The 20,960-nt window shown below is 36.8% G+C and overlaps 1 protein-coding gene across 1 annotated transcript in view; it reads left to right on the forward strand.

The window, feature by feature from the left end:
* The window catches only part of BBS9 (Bardet-Biedl syndrome 9), a 176,899-nt gene that overhangs the window by 13,649 nt on the left and 142,290 nt on the right, over nucleotides 1-20,960 (forward strand). Inside the window, exons 2-4 of the mRNA XM_090371508.1 lie at nucleotides 8,068-8,226; nucleotides 11,607-11,769; nucleotides 18,735-18,799. Coding sequence (XP_090227634.1) covers nucleotides 8,115-8,226; nucleotides 11,607-11,769; nucleotides 18,735-18,799 — 340 coding nt within the window. The 5' untranslated portion in view covers nucleotides 8,068-8,114. The remainder of the gene's footprint in view (nucleotides 1-8,067; nucleotides 8,227-11,606; nucleotides 11,770-18,734; nucleotides 18,800-20,960) is intronic.

The raw sequence follows: 20,960 nt of genomic DNA on the forward strand, positions 1-20,960 counted from the left end.
ATTGAAGTTTAATATTTACAAATGCAAGGTACTTCATATGAGGAGCAGTAATCCTAGATTAACATACTAACTGTGTGGCACGAGACTCAGGGCAGTGGGAATTGTGCAGCAAGATAAGAATTTCTCTGAGCAGTGCAAATAGGCTGTGAGGACAGCTCATGTGGTTTTGTCAACGATATACATTGGTTAAAGCAATGGTTAGGCCACTTCTGGAGTACTGCGTACTGGTCTGGAAGCCTCATTTTAGGAAGGACACGGATCTGTTGGAATGAGTGTAGAGAAGAGCAGCAAGGTTAGTGAAGGGAGCAATAGATTACCCTTACAAAAAAAGGCTTCAATTTTTCAAATTGTGACATCTGGAGACTGCAAGAAAATCTGATCTCTTTATTGAAGTCTTTAAGGCCTTGAATGGATTGAGTGAACCCAATGTTGATGGAATCCTTCCTCTTGCTCAGAGTACACACACATGAGGAGGCATAAATTCACATTGAGGAAGTGTGGTTGCAGGTGGATGTATATAAATTTGCCTTCAGTCAAAGGGTGGTTGATTGTTAGGGGGAACTCCTATCTGGTGTTGTAGAAGTGGATAGTTTGAATAAATTCAAGGAAGAACTAGATAAACTTAGTTAAGAAGCACATAAAATCAAAGGCAGTGCATCCAGTTTGATATGGATGGCCAGTGCAATGTTGTGTCAATTTAGTGTGACATAAGTACTGGGAAAACAAAAATGAGAGTAGGCATGTATAATAGGCCGAATGATTGAGATGAGTACAGTGAATAACTGTACAGAGAAATAGAGTGGGCTGGAAAATTAGAATGTCTTATAATGAGGGATTTTAATTTCCCAGATATTGACTAGAACTTGTGGGTTTGATCACACACACTAGTAAGACTTTTATGGATTTATTGGATGAGCAGCATGTTAGAGAGGTAACAAGAGAGAGCAATATTCTTGATTTGATTATCAGCAGTGATTCTACATGCATTAAGAATCTGCAGATGAAAGAATCACTAGGTGGCAGTGATTGCAGTGTATTAATGTAAAATTTACTTAAAGGTGTTATTACCACCAGTGGTTAAGGGGAAGGATTTTTTCTTCATAAAGGAGACTACAGTGGTTTCCGACAGTTTTAAATTCTATACAGTGGAACAAACTAATGTTATTACCAACAATAAATTCTAAATGGGAAGCATTTCAGGGTAAACACGGTAAATTCCACCTTCAATTTGATAAACCTTGCCCCCCACACAAACAGCTTCAACTTTGTGAACATCTGCCACTAAATGCCACTAAATCCTTAAATGCAAATCTCCATGTAATTTTCTAATAGAGCAATAAAAAACTTAGTTATCTGCATTTCTGAAACTCATTCCTGTTTTATTTCTTGTAAAAAAAAGAGTTTAATCTTCGATGACCCAGATTTCTAGACAAAATCATGTCTATTGGGGTTCACACTAACTTCTAATCTCTCTTGGCATAAACCATGGGTTCTCAACCTATGGATCATGACCACCCTGGGAGGGGGTCACAAAATTTTTTTACATTTTACCCAAGGCATAGGTTTCTTATTTCATTCATGCAATAAGAAAACTATACAAACTTAGTGAAGGGAACAAAAGGGTGGTATTAGCAAGAAAGGCAGCAAAATCAGAGACTAGGCATATGTGAGGTGATCTGATTAAGGAGTTTAAGGCTTTGAATGGATTAAGCAAGCCCAAAGCTGATGGCATTCTTCCTCATTCTGAGACTACACACATGATGGAGACATAAATTGGAATTGAGGATGGCTGCAGGATAGATGTGCAGAAGTGTGCCTTCAGCCAGTGGGTGGTTGACAAACTTCAATCTGTAGTTGTGGAAGTGGGTACAGTGTTCTCCCCAGAAAATTTTGCCAGCCATGTGGCATTATGAAGTTGTTGTTGTTGTTTGTTATTTGGTTTTTAGGAGCATTAGCAACTAAGGCCATATTGCTCCGGGGATATGCAGTGGTCATTCCCTGACCTTTCTGCATCCTCCGTATTTGGTGGTCACGAGCTCGAACCCCGATCTAATCAAGAAGCGTGTGCTACGCACTGTTGCTCCTGCCCACCTGGCTACGGAGGCGGCGCATTATGAAGTAGCTGGGTGGGAAGCGTAATACTTTACAGTATTATAAAATTTTCTGTTATTTTTAAATGTGACTTAAGCAATCCAGAGAAAAAATTAATTGCATAATTTAACATTATATGCTTCTGTCACATTGATCTTGATCGCATAGAATGTTTGAATTAATATTGATTGAGATCAGTGTGCAGTACCACATAGTATTTGCTCACTGATCACCACACGATACCACGAGAATCACTTAAATTTTACCTGGGTGGTCATGTAAATTCACCAGGAGGTGCATCCATTCGATAGGTCCTGGAGAGAACACTGGGATAGTTTGAATAAATTCAAGCAAGAAATAGACAAGTTATTGGAGGGGATGGACAGGTGATTTGGGAAGAGTATATTTGTTTTTTTTGGCTGATGCTTTATACTCATAAGCTTGCTTTCTTGCATCATTTGTCACTATTAATACTAATAAGAAAACTATGAAATAGTATTGTTATTGGTTTTATGAACTGAAAAAATATTGTACACTTTAAATTACTTTTTTTTATACTTGCATATCTATTTATTTTACAAAATGTTTAAATTTATCCATAAAATTTGTTGTTATGTCTGAAGTGTTAGTGATGTAGCATGGTGAGAGGTCAAGAGTGAGAGTGAGTAGTACACGCTCGTTGAGTAGGCTGTGGTTCAAGCTTGTGACTGCTAAATACATTTGACGATTGTATTTGTGATTTATTGTAAGCTTCTCTGACCTGGTGGTCATGCTGGAGTATAAACATGAACTTTTATTTATTTATTATTATTTTTTTTTATGTTTTGTAATTTGCTTTATGATCAAAGCATGGTGTGTTTTGTGGATTGGGTTTGTAAGAAACTCATTTCTGCAGAGTATAACAACTAATACCTATTAATCATATGACAGACAATCCATTTTTTATCAGATATTGGCAATTCATTGACTATCAAAAGCAAACAAGCAAGTTCATTCCCATTAAAAAATATGATTTCAAATTTAATTTTTTTCTTTATTTCCAATGAAATGGTTTTATTTTTCATAAAGTTGGATTCTATCATTGTTTTGTTTTATATAGAATAAAATTTAATTGAAAGAAAATTGTATATGTATTTCTTGCCCAGCCCTAAGTCCAATTGAAATCATTAGTTTTACTAATGGGGTGGGAGACATAAATTCATATATAATTTTAGCAGGTCACAGTATTGCAAAGTTAGAGAGCCTCAAATATAAGCTAACAAGTTCGTCAATGAATAAATAATAATATTTAAATATTTATAATAATTCAGATATATGCAAATTTTTATCTGGTTTAAAAGTGCATCAGGTATTGCATAATCATAAGACCAGATGTTTGAGTCAAATATATGGAAGTTTACTGTACTTTTAATTATTTGTTGTTCAGTTCATTGATGTCTTGGATATTTAGAGAGAAGCCAATATTAATTGGACTGCAGATAAATATTTTATTTAATTTTATATATCCAGTTTAGTCTTGTTAAAGGAATAGATAATTTTAAAATTAAATTTCATGCTTTTATTGTTAATTTTACGAGAAAACAACTTCAGAAGATTGGATGAGAATTATAGTAATTTATAAATTTTAAGATTTCCATCTTTTCTATTGACACATGAACCAAGGCAGTTTTTCAACTGGTGCTCCATGAGTACTCATCACTTGCGATTCCTAGTTGAGAAATAAATTTTTACATAATTTATTTACATGTATTGTCTGTGTAAATATTGAGTGAGATCTTATTTAGTTAATTACCTGGATCATTTTTATGCTAATGTACTATAATCCTTTGGTCCTTGAGGCTGTCACAGACATTCTCTCAGATATGCCAGACAAGCTGTACTTGCTACCTGGGAGTCTAAAACGCTGATGGAACTGATATTCAGGTGACACTCAAGTCAAGTGGACCCAATTTTGGCGAAGTCTGGATGGTCTGTGACAGCCAAATCCTCTGCTTGCACCTTCACGATGGTGGGACTGTTAGTAATCCTGGGTATAACCTCCATGCACAAGTACATGGTGGGTGACCACCCAGGTGTGAACCAACGTAAGCAGGGGTCGAGGTGTGGCACCCACACCACCACATGGAGGAATGCCGCCCCTCTATGTTACCAAGCAGTACTAGGTGGTAGATGACTCTCATAAACCGGTGGAATACCACTACTTTGCTTATTGGAGGCTTGAAGTGGTGGAACCCATGTTTAGTCTCTAGAGCTAAGTTCCGGTCAACCCTTCCCTATCTCTTATATCATGCAGTGTGATTGATGACTTTTGAGGTTATGATGAACATCGTGGCGAGATCCAATATTCCTTACATTTCGAGGGTACAGCTCTAAAACGGTGTTCACATTCCGGCCGCTAGTTAGTACACCGGACTGAACCTATTGGTAACTCTTTGGGAGGCTTCCGGATCAGCTAATGTATAATCTTGCTACCTCTACTCTGCCAGATAGTGACTGGAGGCAGTCCGAGTAGTGTGTATGCGGAGAGCATTGTCGAGGCCACGTTATGTCAAGGATCTGGGTATATTCTTACCACGTGTACGCCATATAGAAAAATTTCGTTACTTCATACAGCATGTCCCACCCACTTTTTCTTACTATTGAATACACCATGAATTGTCAAACTAATAGAGCAAGATTATTTGCGAAAAGATCTAGAACTCCCAAGCACTTCCTAATTCATTTCACAAATATACGTGGTCTCAATTCTAATCTCAACGATGTCCATTTCTACTTGCAGTCTGCCAAACCCCATGTACTTTTTCTGACAGAATCTCAGTTATTGGTTGATTCAACTACTGCTCATCTCAGATGTCCAAATTATTCGCTATATGATTCCTTTCGCCTCAAATATGTCCGTTCTCATATTCCCTGTCAGAGACTTGGCAACTTGGAATCTCCTCTCTTTGATCTTCTCTAGCTTAAAATCTAGCTACCTCATTGTGTCAAATTCATCTGTTGTCTCTACCATTCTCCCAACTCCACTAATCACTTGGAGCTCTTTGACTTCCTCTCTTTGCAACTTGACTTTCTCCAGTCCAACTTTCCTAACAGTGAGGTAATTTTCCTTGGTGATTTTAATGTTCACAACTCCAGCTGGCTTCCGTTTTCTAGTCATACCGACACAGCTGGTTGAGATGCTGAGGCTTTTGCAATTACTAATGACCTTGCACAGATTGTTCATTTACCTACAAGAATACCGAACAATCCTAATCATACAGCCAATACGCTTGATCTTTTTCTCACAAGCAACCCTTCTAAGTACACGGTCGAAGTGAGAGATCCTTTAGGCACTTCAGATCACAACTTGGTGATTGTCTCTTCTCCGATGGAACCTTTATCTCATGGCTATTCCCAACCTCATGTTGTTTGGCATTACAAGAATGCAAAATGGGATGACCTGCGAGACTTCTTTTCTTCTTTTCCTTGGTCGGATTACTGTTTCAAAACTTCTGATGCCACCGTTTGCTCAGATCGTATCAGTGAAATTATTCTTGCAGGAATGAAATCCTTTATCCTACACTCCACTTTAAAATCTCGTCCTTTATCTAAACCTTGGTTTTCCAATAAATGTGCTAAGGCTGTTCAAGAGAAGAATGTTGCATATCGTAATTGGCTTGTTTCTAATTCTTCAGTTTTATTTTCTGCCTACACCAAAGCTCACAACAATTGTAAAGCAGTTATTAATCAGTCCAAACTAGAGTTTGAACAGGCTAAGAGTAGAAAACTTGCTTCTTGCCCTAATGGTAGCCGAGCATTCTGGTCTCTTGCCAAAGCTATTGGCCGCAACTTTTGCCCATCTCTGCTCCCACCTCTGTCCAAACCAGATGGTTCCTTTGTCACTTCAGCCAAGGATAAAGCTGACCTGCTAGCATCCCATTTTTCTTCCAACTCATGTATTAATGATCTTGGTAAAACACCTCCCACCATTCCCAACACGCTCCGTTCAATGCCCCCTGCAGTCTTCCATCAAAAGGATGTCAGAAGGATTTTGACGGATCTTGATGCTAAGAAAGCTCCAGGTCCTGATGGTATTTCTCCACTTGTTCTCAAAACCTGTGCTCCTGAACTTACTCCTATTCTTTGCCGCCTTTTTTCACTTTCTTATTCCAAAGGTGTTTTTCCTTCTGCATGGAAATTTGCTAATATCCAGTCAGTTCCTAAAAAGAGTGACAAATCTCTCCCATCCAATTATCATCCCATTGCAATTACTTCTACTCTTTCTTAAGTAATGGAGAAATCAATTAACCGCCAACTCTTAAACTACCTAGACACCTTCCGTCTGATCAACGATCGCCAGTATGGATTCCGTCAGTGTCGATCCACTGGTGATATTCTGGCTTATGTTACCCATTTATGGACTAATTCAATGGAAAGGTTTGGTGAAACACAAGTAGTTGCTCTTGACATCTCAAAGGCTTTTGATTGTGTTTGGCATAAAGGTCTTCTAAACAAGCTTCCATCTTATGGTTTGCCAACTGTTTTTAGTAATTGGTTATCCAGTTTTCCTTCTGATCGCTCACTGAGAGTGATGGTAGATGGCTTGCCGTCTTCTAACTTCTCCACTAATGCCGGTGTCCCCCAAGGTTCTGTTCTTTCCCCGACTATTTTCCTCCTTTATATTAATGACCTTCTTCCATTGACTGGAAATCCTATCCATAGTTTTGCCGATGATAGCACATTGCATTCCACTTTCAATTTTGAGAAACCTTGTCCTGCTCAATCAGCTTCAACTTCTCGAAAATCTGCTACCAATTCCTTAAATGCCGATCTTCAGGTAATTCTCCAGTGGGACTAAGACAACTTAGTTGATTTCAACCCTTCTAAAACTCAGTCTTGTCTTATATCTCGCAAAAAGGATTCTTCTGCTCCTATGCATTTCTTTAGTGACACTCCGATTTCTAGGCAAAATGATATATCTCTTTTGGGGATTACCCTGACTTCTAATCTCTCTCTTGGCACAAGCACATTACAAATATTGCTTCCTCTGCATCTAAAAAACTTGGTTTTCTCTTTCGCTCTCTGTGTTACTTTTCTTCCAAACGGCTGCTCACTCTGTATAAATTGCAAATCAGGCTTCTTGATTCCATTCAAAAGAGGGCAGTTAGGTTAATTAATGATTCATCTCTAACAGAGTCTCTCCACTCGCTGTCTCATAGACGCACTGTTTCTGCTGCATGCCTCTTCGACAGATACTTCCATGGGCAGTGTTCTTCTGAATTGGCTTCTATAATTCCCGCTCTCTCTTTCAAAACAGTCTGAACACGTGCCGCCACCAGCCAACATCCATTTACTGTCCAACTCCAATCTCACAGAACCAACTTTTCATTTTCTTTGTTTATTCATTTAACTGCCGTTTTCTGGAACAACCTTCCTTCATACATATTTCCTGAAAATTACAGTCTTCAGAAGTTCAAGTCCAATGTCAACAAATATCTTCTTTCGTCTTCTCAACCTCTAACCCAAGCACGGTACTAAGTACTATAGGTTGTAATATCTCTCGTGTTTGGGGTTTACATAAAAAAAAAAAAAAAAAAAAAAAAAAAATCCCAGGGACTCACATCTGGTGAGTATGGGCTTGGCAAACCCAAGGGGGTCCTTAGCTAAATATCATCATTCTTTTCTTTCTTGGTGATTCCCTTCTACTTCTGAATCTTGTTCTCTCTCTGTTCTCAAATTTTTTTAGGCTGGTGCAGCAAAAGTCTCAGTCTTCCTTACACCATATGGCTAATAATAATATATACACATGTACAATAAAATATTAACAATTTTCATTATTATTATTTTTTTTTGTTCTGATGTTCTGCCTAAATTAGGGATTGTCATGGTTGAGAAACACTGAACTAAGGGATGATACAATTTAGACTATAAGTGTTCTCATGATAACTTGTATGTAGTCCACTCTTAATATTTTGTTTTATTTTATTTTTTATTTAGGTTTGCTACTCTTACTCTGATGTAGCTCCACACTATTTCCTTACAGTATGTCCCTTTTCAAAGCAAGGGACTGGTGGAGTACATCATGTGGTTCTGATGAGGAATTTGATAAAGGTTGTTTATGTGTTGCCAACATTGATAACAGCCCAGAAGGAACAGGTAGTATTTTTTGTGGAACTTCCATGTTTTAATTTTTTTTTTTTTCAGACAGTATAATATGACATAAATTGTTTTCTTAATTTTGCATTTGAAAATCATTTGAAATTGTTAAGGAACTTTCTGGAATAATCTCCCTTCACATACGTATTTCCTGAAAATTTCAATCTACAGAAATTTAAGTCTAAATCAACAAGTATCTTCTCTCACTTCAACTCAGGTACAGTACTATAGATTCTAATAAAGAAATAAAGAAATTTTATGTTTTAACTCTGGGATGACCACATGGTCAGAGGAGTTAATACCTTTTGTGGTACTGTTACTGTTTATAATTTTCATTAAAAAAAAAACTGCTAGTAAGAGGAATTCTGTATCCATAAGCCCCGAGTGCCTTATGAAGTTTTAGTTTCAACAATTCCTTTTTCACTTTCCTCTTAGGCATTGAAAGTTAGTGCTTATTTTATTATTCAAATTGTTTTGTTTCAATTTTTCATTTCTGTTAGCAGAAAATTTAAATTTATTTGCTACCCTCACCCTCTGTTTTTTTTTGGAGTGCCTTCTTTTTTATTTTTTTTTTTTTTGGAGTGTTTATTGTGGTTGATATGCAAAAGTCAGATGGCTGGCTGTTATCATTCCAGTAACTCACTTAATTTGAAAAACTATGGTATGTAAATGATTGGTATTGTTTAAAATTTAATGGTGCTCCTTTTTTTTTTTTTTTTTTTTTGTCTTGATTAGAAATTTTTTTTTGTCCAGTAATAGTAATAAATCTAAAATATATTTTTTCCCATATTTGTCAAAAAAAAAAATATATATATATAATGTTACTAATTGTTTCTTATGGTTAGTTTTTTTTTTTGTATTTGATCACTTAATATGTTCCTTACTTAATTTGTACATTCCAAATATACAAATATCATTTTGGCATATTGTGAAATTTGCCATAGCTTGTCAATATGATTCAGATGTGTGGTGTATGTCTCTCTTATATTTATTTTATTTTAAAAATGTCGCAGTGGAAGTCATTTTGTTGCATGTTCATTTCTTGATTATATGCTTGATGATTTAGCATATCACTCACTCTGTGAAACTTTCCTGTGGCTGCTGCTTTGTGAGGAGTGAGGAAGTTTCCTGAGCATCACATCTAAGCCTTAAATTTAAAAAAAAACTAAACAGAGCAAAGGAAAAAAATACCTTCTTGCATTAAAAGTGTATAGACATATCATGGAGAATTTATCAATGACTGTCCAATCATGTTATATCGTAAGTTAGATTAACATCAGGAAACATACTGCCATGAAAAGTTTCCATGATCATGTCATATTAATAAATATTAATATGATTAGTGTTAGCATTAGTAGAGGCATATAATGCAAGAAAGCAAGCTTATGCAGCATCAGCCAAAAAAAAAACTCCTCCCATTTCACCCCTCCGTTCATTCCAAATACCTGTCCAGCTCAGCCTTAAATTTATTTAGGCTATCAACTTTCACGACAAAGGATGGAAGTCTGTTCCACCAACCAACTACCCGCTGGCTAAAGGCAAACTTCTGAACATCTATCCTACATTGATTAATATGATTAATCATATTAATACAATTGCCACTAGGATGTAATGTCGATGAAGGTTCCTAAAATGAGAGAACACTACAGTATAATAATTCAAACGATGCAAGGAAGCAAGCATATACAGCATTAAAAAAAAAAAACCTACCTGCATTATCTGTTCAGTCCCTCTAATAATTTGACAATTTCTTCCTTATTTATTCGGAATACCTATTTTCACAACACCGAATGGAATTTGTTTCAGCAATCCTCTAGCTGAAAGTAAATTTTCACACATCTATTCTGCATCCATCTTTTTTCAATTTCCCGGCGCCTCCGTAGCCAGGTGGGAAGGAGCAGCAGTGCGTAGCACGTGCTTCTTGATTAGACTGGGGTTCGAGCCTGTCACCACCAAATACGGAGGATGTGGAAAGGTCAGGGAATGACCACCGCATATTCCTGGAGCAATATGGCCTTAGTTGCTAATGCTCCTAAAAACCAAACAACAAACAAACAAACAGCTAATCTGGTGAGAGGTTGGCACACAGTATCATCCCGCAGACATCACTGAAAGGGATTGATATGGCAGTCGAGGTGTTCTCATCTGGGAGGCATTACCTTGGATGGATGTACACAACTCCAGATACTGTAACCGGTGCACGCTACTGTACTGAGGTAATCCTTCCTCGTGTGTGTCTGTTCCGAGGTGCCATTTGTCCCGAGTTCATGTTTATGGATGATAACGCTACACCCCATTGCACTGCAACTGTTGATATGCTTTTGGAAAGTGAGGACATTGTTCATATGGATTGGCCTGCCCGTTCCCTTTGATCTAAATCCCATCGAACACATATGGGACGCTCTAGGGAGACGCTTAGCGGCACGTCCACACCCACCAGAAAATGTTCACCAGCTGAAGATGGCACTGACAGAGAAATGGATGATGTTACCACAAGAACTTATCAACAACATTGTTCTAAGTATGGACAGGCAGTGCAAAGCCTGCATTAACATTAGGGGTGGCCATATCTCCTACTGAGGACCACCTCTTCCCTTTGTTCCATCTTTGGCAGTGATGCATCTATATCATGGCAGTCAGTGCTATGTTGCCATTTTTGAACAAAGTCCCTCTGTACCGTTTTGTTTCTGTTTTTGTGTTGGTGTTGTTTCCTTTCACGAGGTTCCTTTGGTATGCTTTTCCCATATCCAGGCCACTCCTATGAGAAGCTACAGGTGAAAACCTGACTGGTCCTTAAATTTTGCACACCAGCGTATTATTATCATTAGCCATATGGTTCAAGGAAGTCTGAGGCTTTTGCTGCACCAGCCCAAAAAAAAAAAAAAAAATTTGAGTTACCCTGAGAGAGAGAGAGAGAGAGAAAGAGAGTCAGAAGCAGAAAGGAATCACCAAGAAAGAGAAAAATGATGATATTCAGCTCAGGACCCTGGGTTTGCCAAGCCTATATTCACCAGATATGAGCCCCTGGAGTGATTTACTACAGGTATCACCATACTTTGATCAAAAAATGAACTGCCATTGAAATGTGTGTAATCAAACATGACTCAGAGCAATTACATTACTATCCGACGTATGCTTTGGTGAGCACTAAAATGCTTTAATATGCAACTTCAAAATCTGCTAAATGTGATATTACAGCTAAACTCTAACAAACTGCTAATGGCCTAAGAAAGTTCTTATTTTTCAGTACTCTTTTTATTTTGACTCACCAAAGTTTTATCTTGTTTAGAATTGCTGTGTTTTTGCCTAGAGTTAATGGAGAATATTCAGAATAAGTGAGTTCTTTTTAGTTTCAACTATGAAAACTTTTTTTTTTTCAGACAAAATAATTGTAGGAAGCTATAATGGAACATTAAGAATTTACAGCCCTCAACCAACAACCCTAGAAGATGGAACACTTACAGGATTTAGGGCAGATGAACTTCTGTTAGAGCGGCAATTAAATTATCCTGTTTTGCAAGTATCAACAGGAAAATTTGTTTCGTAAGTTTTATTTAAATTATAACATAAATTATTGTTACAAAATATAAAATGGACCATAGTTCAAAAATTGTATCTATTATTTTTATATGCTTTGATAGTTTCCTTGTAGCATTTTTTCACAAAAGAAATTTATAAACAGATATTTTGTTTCATTAAAAGTATCACAACTGTAATCATTATTTACAGAAATTGTATCACAACAGTATATTTCTTGTGTATATTCAAGAGCAATAGACATTTTAAAAACTACAACACTTAATTTTTGTATTTAACCTAATACAAATTGGTTTGATAAAAATCCTTCACTTTAATTCCACACTAGAGGCAATGTAATGTTTTCATTTACTGAAACTTTCTCTACATTGTGTCAGCTTAACTGCTTCTGTAACTTGCATGGTATTGCAGCACAGTGATAAACTGTGTTTATTTAATTTGTTTTATAGATGTACCCCATGATAGTCCTGATTGCTGGAAGGAGAAGGTATGAAGAAGGTATTACAGGACATTAAATACATACATATGAATAAGAATGCATAAAAAAATAAAAACAATGAAGGCAAAAGCTATGACTAAATGAACCAGAGTCAACCTATAAGAAAGTATCCCAAATAGGTTTTTATCCAGTGAACTTTCATTAGATTTATTACCAACTTTGAAGTGGTTTTAGAGTGTTTCTTAAGATATGCATCTGTAAAATGTCTGAAGGTCTTGATACCTGCTGCTATCTTTACCATTTTTCATAGTCTTCGCTTTACTTTGACCAGCAATCCACTTTGAAGTATTGAGAAAAAGAGCTGTAAGTTTGGTGTGGTTCTTTTATGAAGAATAATAAAAATATATTTTTGACACATTTCCCGAAATAATGTTATTTATAAGCTTATTTGGTCTCAACTACATTTCTGAGTCTTCTGCAATCCTTCTTCATGATTAATGGTGATCTATTAGCTTTATTCACTGCTTTATTGAGTAATAGAAGTGTCCATCTCACAATGAAGTCCCACTTTTCCCCTGAAAATTACTGCAGGAGTTCCACAAGGTGGTGTCCTTTCTGGCCTCCTTTTCTTAGCCATTCTTATTCCTTTTATGTGTCCCTGTGATGCTTTAATTTATGCCGATGATATTAAGCTGCTTACCCTAATCCCACCATATGCAAACCAAAGGCAATTGCATCCTTAAGCACAGAGAGCTTGACCAATCTTTCAACTTACTTGCAGATTTTTGGGTTAAACTTTAACCCTTCTAAATCTGCAATAATGATTTATTCACTCGAACAGAGACCAACAGTAATTCAACCATCATTTTGTGGCATTCCCATCCCAGTGGTTACCAGCCATAAGGACCTCAGTGTCTATTTTGATCCAAAGCTGAGATTTGATGCGCACACAGAATACCTCCAGAAGCGATTTATCAGCTTACTCTGGAGAGCAAAGCAACACTACTTAATTCCATTGATTCTGCAACCACTTCCAGATATCTTTAAACCACCATTTATCTAATAATTTTATATGCATCTGAAATTTGGGCATCTGCTTCCCAGTTCAAAAACTGGCATTTGCATGTGAATACTGGACCCTGAAATGGGCCACAAATAAGCACAGCCGAACCCCTAAAGTGAGAATTACTGACATGGCTGAGCAGCTAAACGTACCCAGGCTCCCAAAGTTAATTGACAGCAGGTGTTTAATGACTATGGTAAAAGGCGCCTCCGTAGCCAGGTGGGAAGGAGCAGCAGTGCGTAGCACACGCTTCTTGATTAGACCGGGGTTCAAGCCCGTCACCACCAAATACGGAGGATGTGGAAAGGTCAGGGAATGACCACCGCATGTCCCGGAGCAATATTGCCTTAGTTGCTAATGCTCCTAAAAACCAAATAACAAACAAACAAACTATGGTAAAAATGTTTACAGGAGTGATAAATGCCCCAAACATCTGGGAATTCTGTCAGTGGCACAATCCTCTGCCATCCTTGGGGCAGAGGATTCTGACTCTATACTAATCCTGAAATACAACTGTCTGAAACTTTGTAATCATTTCCTACTTTCCCAGCCACTTCCTAAAATATAGGCACTGCTATGCCTTGGAGTTGACCTGCAGAAAGTGGTTGTTGATTGCAAATACCATCTCATTCTCCTAGAGTTGATCGCATCTGTTCAACTGGAATAAACTCTTCCAAACCTTGTGGCTAAAACTGTGCCAGATTCCTGAGCATCAACACCTGCCTCTCCAATCCATACCACGCTGTGTTTCAGCAGCAACAACAATCCATAGTTTGATTTGATTCAAGTTCCCTGCCATTGGTTTACTTATTCTTGACTTGTGCAATGATGTTCATATTTTATTTTTATTTATTTATTTATTTTTTTATAATTTCATTCTTTATATGTGCTTTTAATTTTGTGTACCTTATAATTCCCTATGTAACTTTTCTGTTTCTCAATTTCAATCACATGTATCATTTTCTGCCTTAATGTAAAAACTCCTGGCCATGTCGTCCTGATAAGTATTATTGTTCCTACAACTGTACTTGTACCATACTTAGCAGCGATAAAGAAATTTAATTAATTAGTTAATTGATGTCATGTTATATGAGCGTAATAGAGCCACAAATAAAGCGTAATAGAGCCACAGAAAAGGTTCGACAGGCAAAGGCAGTGTATGAGAAATCACTAGCAAACAGAGCAAAGAGGGGGGGATAAAGAATTCTTTACATATATAAATGCCAAGAAGAGCAGGACAAACCAGATCGGACCTTTACGTAAGGGAAAGGGGATAGTAATAAATACACCAGCTGCCGTTGCAGATGAACTCAACAGTTATTTTGCATCGATATTTACAAATGAAAAGCCTTTTGTGGCAATGGGAAATTGTGGGAGCGAAGTTAAAATGTGTAATTAATGATATTGAAATTTCGCAAGATTATTTAATGAAAAAACTTTTGAGCCTACAGACCAGTAAGGCTCCTGGAGTTGATGGAATATACCCTATAATCTTAAGAGAGGCGGCAAGCGAGTGCATTGAACCATTGAGGCTAATTATGCGAGCATCACTAGACTCTGGGGAGATTCCCTTGGATTGGAAAAGTGCAAATGTATCTCCCATACATAAGGGTGGCTCTAAAAGTGAAGTTGGAAATTATCGACCTGTCAGTCTGACTTCAGTAGTAGGGAAAATCATGGCGGCAATGATCAAGGGTGGAATTCAGGATCATTTGGATCGAATTGAAATTCTCAAGGATACTCAGCATGGTTTTGTAAAGGGAAAATCATATTTAACAAATCTGGTTCGCTATTTCGAAAGGGTCACTCACGAGCTGGATTTAGGGAATAATTTCGACATTGTTTATTTAGATTTCAGCAAAGCTTTTGACTCAGTCCCACATGAGCGGTTGCTTTATAAGCTGGAACAGGTTGGAATCACTGGGAAAATCCTTAGATGGATAGCAGGAGGCAGAGGGTTGTGATAAATGGCTATTCCTCAGATTGGGTTGATGTAAGAAGTGGGGTTCCCCAAGGATCAGTATTAGGACCAATGTTGTTTTTAATTTTCATAAACGACATTGATGAAGGGATAGAGGGCGTGATGTCTAAATTTGCAGATGATGTTAAAATTGGTAGAGTAGTTAATGATCACTGTCAAGCTGAGCTTCTTCAGAGAGACCTAGATAGACTTCAGGAATGGTCAGAAAAATGGCAGCTGTGCTTTAATCCAACAAAGTGTAAGATATTACACCTGGGAAACAGTAATCCCAAAAAAACTTATTCACTTGGTGGAGTTCAACTAAACCCAGTACTGGAGGAAAGGGACTTGGGTGTTACGATATGGTCAGACATGAAATTCTCTGAGCCTTGTAAACAGGTTGCAAGGAAGGCCCATGGTGTCCTATCGATGATCTATCGAACTTTTGCAAGTAGAGATAGGGACGTGATAATCCCATTATATAAGGCTTATGTTAGACCACACTTGGAATACTGTGTTCAAGTATGGAGACCGCACCTAAAGAAAGACATCGAGCTTCTTGAAAGGGTGCAAAGAAGGGTAACTCGCCTGGTGAGATCGGCTAAAGGGCATCCTTATGAAGAAAGACTTCGAATATGTGGGTTGCAGAGTTTGGAAACTAGACACCTTAGAGGAGATTTGATTGAGGTGTTTAAGGCTCTGAGAGGCATCAGTAAAATGAATGAGGACAGAATTTTCAAGATTATAAATGATGCTAGAACTAGGGGACATAAATTCAAGTTACGGGGGGGGGAAACGTTTAGATTGGACTGCAAAAAGTTTTATTTTAGCCAGCGAGTTATAAATTACTGGAATAAGTTGCCTACATGGGTGGTAGAGGCTGACAGTTTGGGGAAATTCAAAGGTCATCTGGATAGTATTTTCGGGTAAGGGAAGCGCATAGGATGATAGGTTTAATTTCCTTTTTTTTTTTTTTTTTTATTAATTATTATTATTATTTATTTATTTTTTTATTATTATTTTTTTTATCATTGTTTTGTTCGGATTTTTTTTTTTTTGGCTGGTGCAGCATAAGCCATAGGCTTTCTTGCACCATGCGGCCTTTACTAATACTAATACTATATCTGAACCCATTTATGTTTTAGTGGAAAGGGAAGTTGAGAATCAAATGGAACCTGGTCCAAAATTTGTGGCTGATTCTAGTTAAATTGATGCCTTACTTTTTTTTTGTGCATAAAACAAACAAAGGAAGACATTAAGTTTCTGAATTCGGATGTTTTCTCTTAACATAGATGATTGGCATTGCCATTCTGCGACTTCTTGATAAGATAGGATGTGTAGTAATTTATGTTTGTGTTATTATTACTATTAAAATGTATATTCGAATTTACTTTACCTTTATTACAGAAGAGAATTATGTATATACCCATACATAATTTGTATAGGTATATTTATATATATATACATGTATATAGCAGGCCCGCGTTATAACGCGGTTCGCTTTACGCTGATTCGCTATAATGCTGTTCTTATATTATAACCAGTATCTGACTATAACACTGTCACAAATCACTATAACACTCTTTTACAGATTGCATTTTTGGCATATTTAACGAAATCGTTTCATTTGATGGAGTCGATAGCTTGAAAATGAATAGCAAAACAGCATTAAAACGTTTCCCATGCTCACTGAAGTTTTCTCGCATGCTAATTTAATTGCAGTACAGTGACTTGTTACATAGTTCCGAGATCAACATTTATATTATTATATTATTATTATTAGCCATATGGCGCAAGGAAGCCTGAGGCTTATGCTGCACCAGCCGAAAAAAAATCCCAAGTTATCCTGAGAGAGAGAGAGAGAGAGAGAGAGAGTGCGCGGGCGCAAGAGTCAGAAGTAGAAAGGAATCACAAAGAAAGAGAAAAATGATGATATCCAGCTCAGGACCCTGGGTATGCCAAGCCCATACTCACCAGATGTGAGCCCCTGGGGTAAAATTTAAAAAAAATGATCAAGTATATTCCTTGGAATATTTGCGTTATATGCATTTATCTGATGTCTAGTCATTACCCAGTACAGTATTAGACATTGTGCGTAATGGACAGTTTACTTGAACATTGTATCATAATTAATGCAACCAACGCAGTTACATTTATGAAGAGTTAATAATGGCAGATAAGAATGAGAAAGCAACAATGTCTCGATGCAGTACGAAGAATATAAATGTAAGAAAAAAAGACTGAATTTGAAAATTAAATTAGACATTTTGAAGCAAATCGATTCAGGTCAACAACAAGCGGATGTGTACCATAATTTAGGACTGGCAAGTTTAACTGTAAGAACAATTATAAAAAATAAAGAATTAATTTTAGCAGCGGGAAAGGTAGCTGTTCCACTGCAAGCAACTAGGGCTAGGCTGATTATTAGGATTGAATGGAGCGACTTTAACTAATTTTATTGAAGATAATATCCAATGCAGAATTCGGTTAAGTTAAATATTATAAAGAGAGAGAGAGATTGAGATTAGCCTATATGATGATCTGAAGAAAACTCACCTAAAAAAAAAAAAAATGTGCACAAGTAAGACTTACCATTTAAAACTAGTAAGGGTGGTTGAATAGATTTAAAATCTAGGGAGAAGCCACAAGTGCAGATCAAGGAGCCGAAACTTTCAAAAAAGAACTTGTTAAAATTATTGAAGAGGGGTATTATGTGTTATACTTCTCAACAAGTTTTTAACATTGATGAAGCAGGACTTTTTTGGAAACAAAGGTCTAAAAGGAGTTTCATATTGAAAGAAGAAAAAAACATGCCAGGTTTCAAAGTGGCGAAGGATCGGTTGACTTTATTGTTGGGGGGGTAACGCTGCTAGGGATTTAAAATTAAAACCCCTCTTAGTTTACCAGGAAGAGGGCCAAAGTACAACCTAAAATCGACACATTTTTCATGATTAAATTCATCAATTAAAATCAATTTAGATCAATTAAATTCATGATTTTAATTGAAATTTTAAGTTTAATTTTGATACATAAGTAGTTACCACATAATATGTATATATGTATGTAATGCAGAATATTTTATATATACAAATATTTGAATATTAAATATTTTGACCAACATTTGTGTATCTTTTCACTACCGTTTATTATTGATTAGGAAATATCCTATGGCACTGACTGAAACTCCCAAATACATATGTTACCTTATGGAAATGCGGCACTTGCTTAACATGGATTCACTTAGCACTCTGTTTTTCTGGAATGAATTATCAGCGTTAAGCGGGGGTCACCTGTATATATACCCTCTATGCTGCATAATGCTGGTCACAGCATGATAAAAATTATCTGAATTGCTACTGTGATCGATAGATTTGTATTTCACATATGTGTGTGTGTACATTTATTTATGTTTATTTATTTATTTATTTAACTGCAATATTACAAAAATCAAATTATCAAAAATCAGTGTGTGTTGGTGTGTGTGTGTTTATATATCCATAATTTTTTAGGTCTTCTGATCTCCTTCATTTGGCAATTCTTTGTCCAAGAAAGTTATCAATATATACAGTATCAGGTAAGTCTTACATGTACCTTTTATAACTTAGACCTCTGTTTTGAATTTATCTTAAAACCTTTTGGACATCAAGGCAAACATTACCTCTTCATATCATATCAATAAGACCATGTGTGAAGATTTTCATATATAAAATATAAGTTATAAAATATTCTGTTAGAAATTTAACCACGTATGTGTTGGGATATGAGAACAAAAGAGAGATTATATAATGAGTAATTGGTGATATTTTTATAGCTTTTATTTTTGCCCATTAAATAGTTTAAAAAGGTGTGTTATCTTCTGATTGATGCATTAGTGATGGGCATAATTGAGAATCATAATGGCATTTTCATTATTGATTATATGTAAATCAGTTGATTACAAAATGGACATCAAGAAAACTGAAAAAAAAAAAAAAAAAAATGACAGTGGAGAGATTTGTGTTATCAAAACTAAAGATAAAATGTGTGCTGTTAACACTTGGCCAATAGTTCTGTTCTTGTTTTTCTGTATATATGTATGTAAAAAGAGAGCTTTTTTTTTTTTTTTTTTAATTCTTCAGTTTTTTTTATTATCGATTTCATAATCGACTAATTTTTATAAAATTGATCATTTTGATTATTGAAATGATCGATTATTAATCATTTGATTATGCCTGTCACTATACTGCAATTTATTGTTTATATTCAGAAGGCTGTCACCTTTTTTTTTTTTTTTTTATCCCAGTCAGGTCACTGTTGAACAAAAGCCGAGAATTAGGGTTGAATTTGAAAGTGTCTGCAATTCTGCCCAGACACGATAGGAGGGAGTATATGATGAGAGCCTTGTCGATCAATTCGGCCCTGGAAAGATTGTGCAAGGCTCAAGGGGTAGAATTTTTTTCAGCCTGGACTGTACTTGTTAACAGGAGAGATTGCTTCTACAGAGATGGGATACACTTAAATAGAAAGGGTGCAAGAATGTTTGCCGATGCTATCGAGGCAGTGTTAGATGGGTCGGAAAACTGCTAGATTGGGGGATGTTTGTTTGTTTGTTTGTTATTTGGTTTTTAGGAGCATTAGCAACTAAGGCCATATTGCTCCTGGATATGCGGTGGTCATTCCCTGACCTTTCCGCATCCTCCGTATTTGGTGGTGACGGGCTCGAACCCCGGTCTAATCAAGAAGCGTGTGCTACGCACTGCTGCTCCTTCCCACCTGGCTACGGAGACGCCTGATTGGGGGATACAAGGACTAATAGATTAACAGTAGCCATTGGCAGAGGTGAAAGTAATTCTTGCACTGCTTCTATTGGAATGAGCAGCAGCCTGGAAAATAAGATGCAGGATATTTCAGAGACTGCTGGGAGTCATTGGGGTACAAGTAAACACATGGGTTGTGTTAGGATAGCTAAGAATAGAAACAGGTGCAGGTATACTTGCGTGTACACCAATGCTAGGAGTTTAGTAAATAAATTTGATGAATTTGAGGTATTGCTCAAAACATCAAAGGCAGATATTGTTGGGATATCAGAGACGTGGTGTCACACAGATATAAGGGATGCAGAACTGCAATTTGGGGAGTACAACGTCTACAGAAAGGATAGACAGGATAGGAAGGGGGGAGGGGTTATGCTATTAGTTAAGAAACACATAAAAACCAAGGAAGTGAAGCCAGTCGACATCGCCAGACAGTGCAGTGTTGAGTCAGTTTGGTGTGACATAAGCATTGGGAGATCAAAATTGAGAGTAGGAGTGTGCTATAGGCCTAATGACTCTGATGAGTATAATAAGGAACTGTACAGGGAAATAGAGTGGGCCAGTAAATCAGAGAGTCTTATAATGGGAGATTTTAATTTCCCAGATATTGACTGGAATTTGGGGGCTGGTTACTCACACACTAGCAGGACTTTTGTGGATTTATTGGATGATTGTTTTCTACATCAGCATGTTCGGGAGGCAACTAGAGGGAGTAATACTCTTGATTTGATTATCAGCAGTGATTCTTCATGCATTAAGAATCTGCAGATAAATGAACCACTAGGTGGCAGTGATCACAGTGTGCTGAAGTGGGATTTACTCAAAGAGGTAACTACCATTAGGGGTAAAGGGAAGGGTTATTGCTTCCGTAAAGGCGACTACGATGGACTGAGACAGTATTTAAATTCTATACAGTGGGACCAACTGATGATGTTACCAACA

Source organism: Mastigoproctus giganteus, chromosome 4 (assembly GCF_048544385.1).
Source record: "Mastigoproctus giganteus isolate SK-2022 chromosome 4, ASM4854438v1, whole genome shotgun sequence".
Classification (NCBI taxonomy): Eukaryota; Metazoa; Arthropoda; class Arachnida; order Uropygi; family Thelyphonidae; genus Mastigoproctus; species Mastigoproctus giganteus.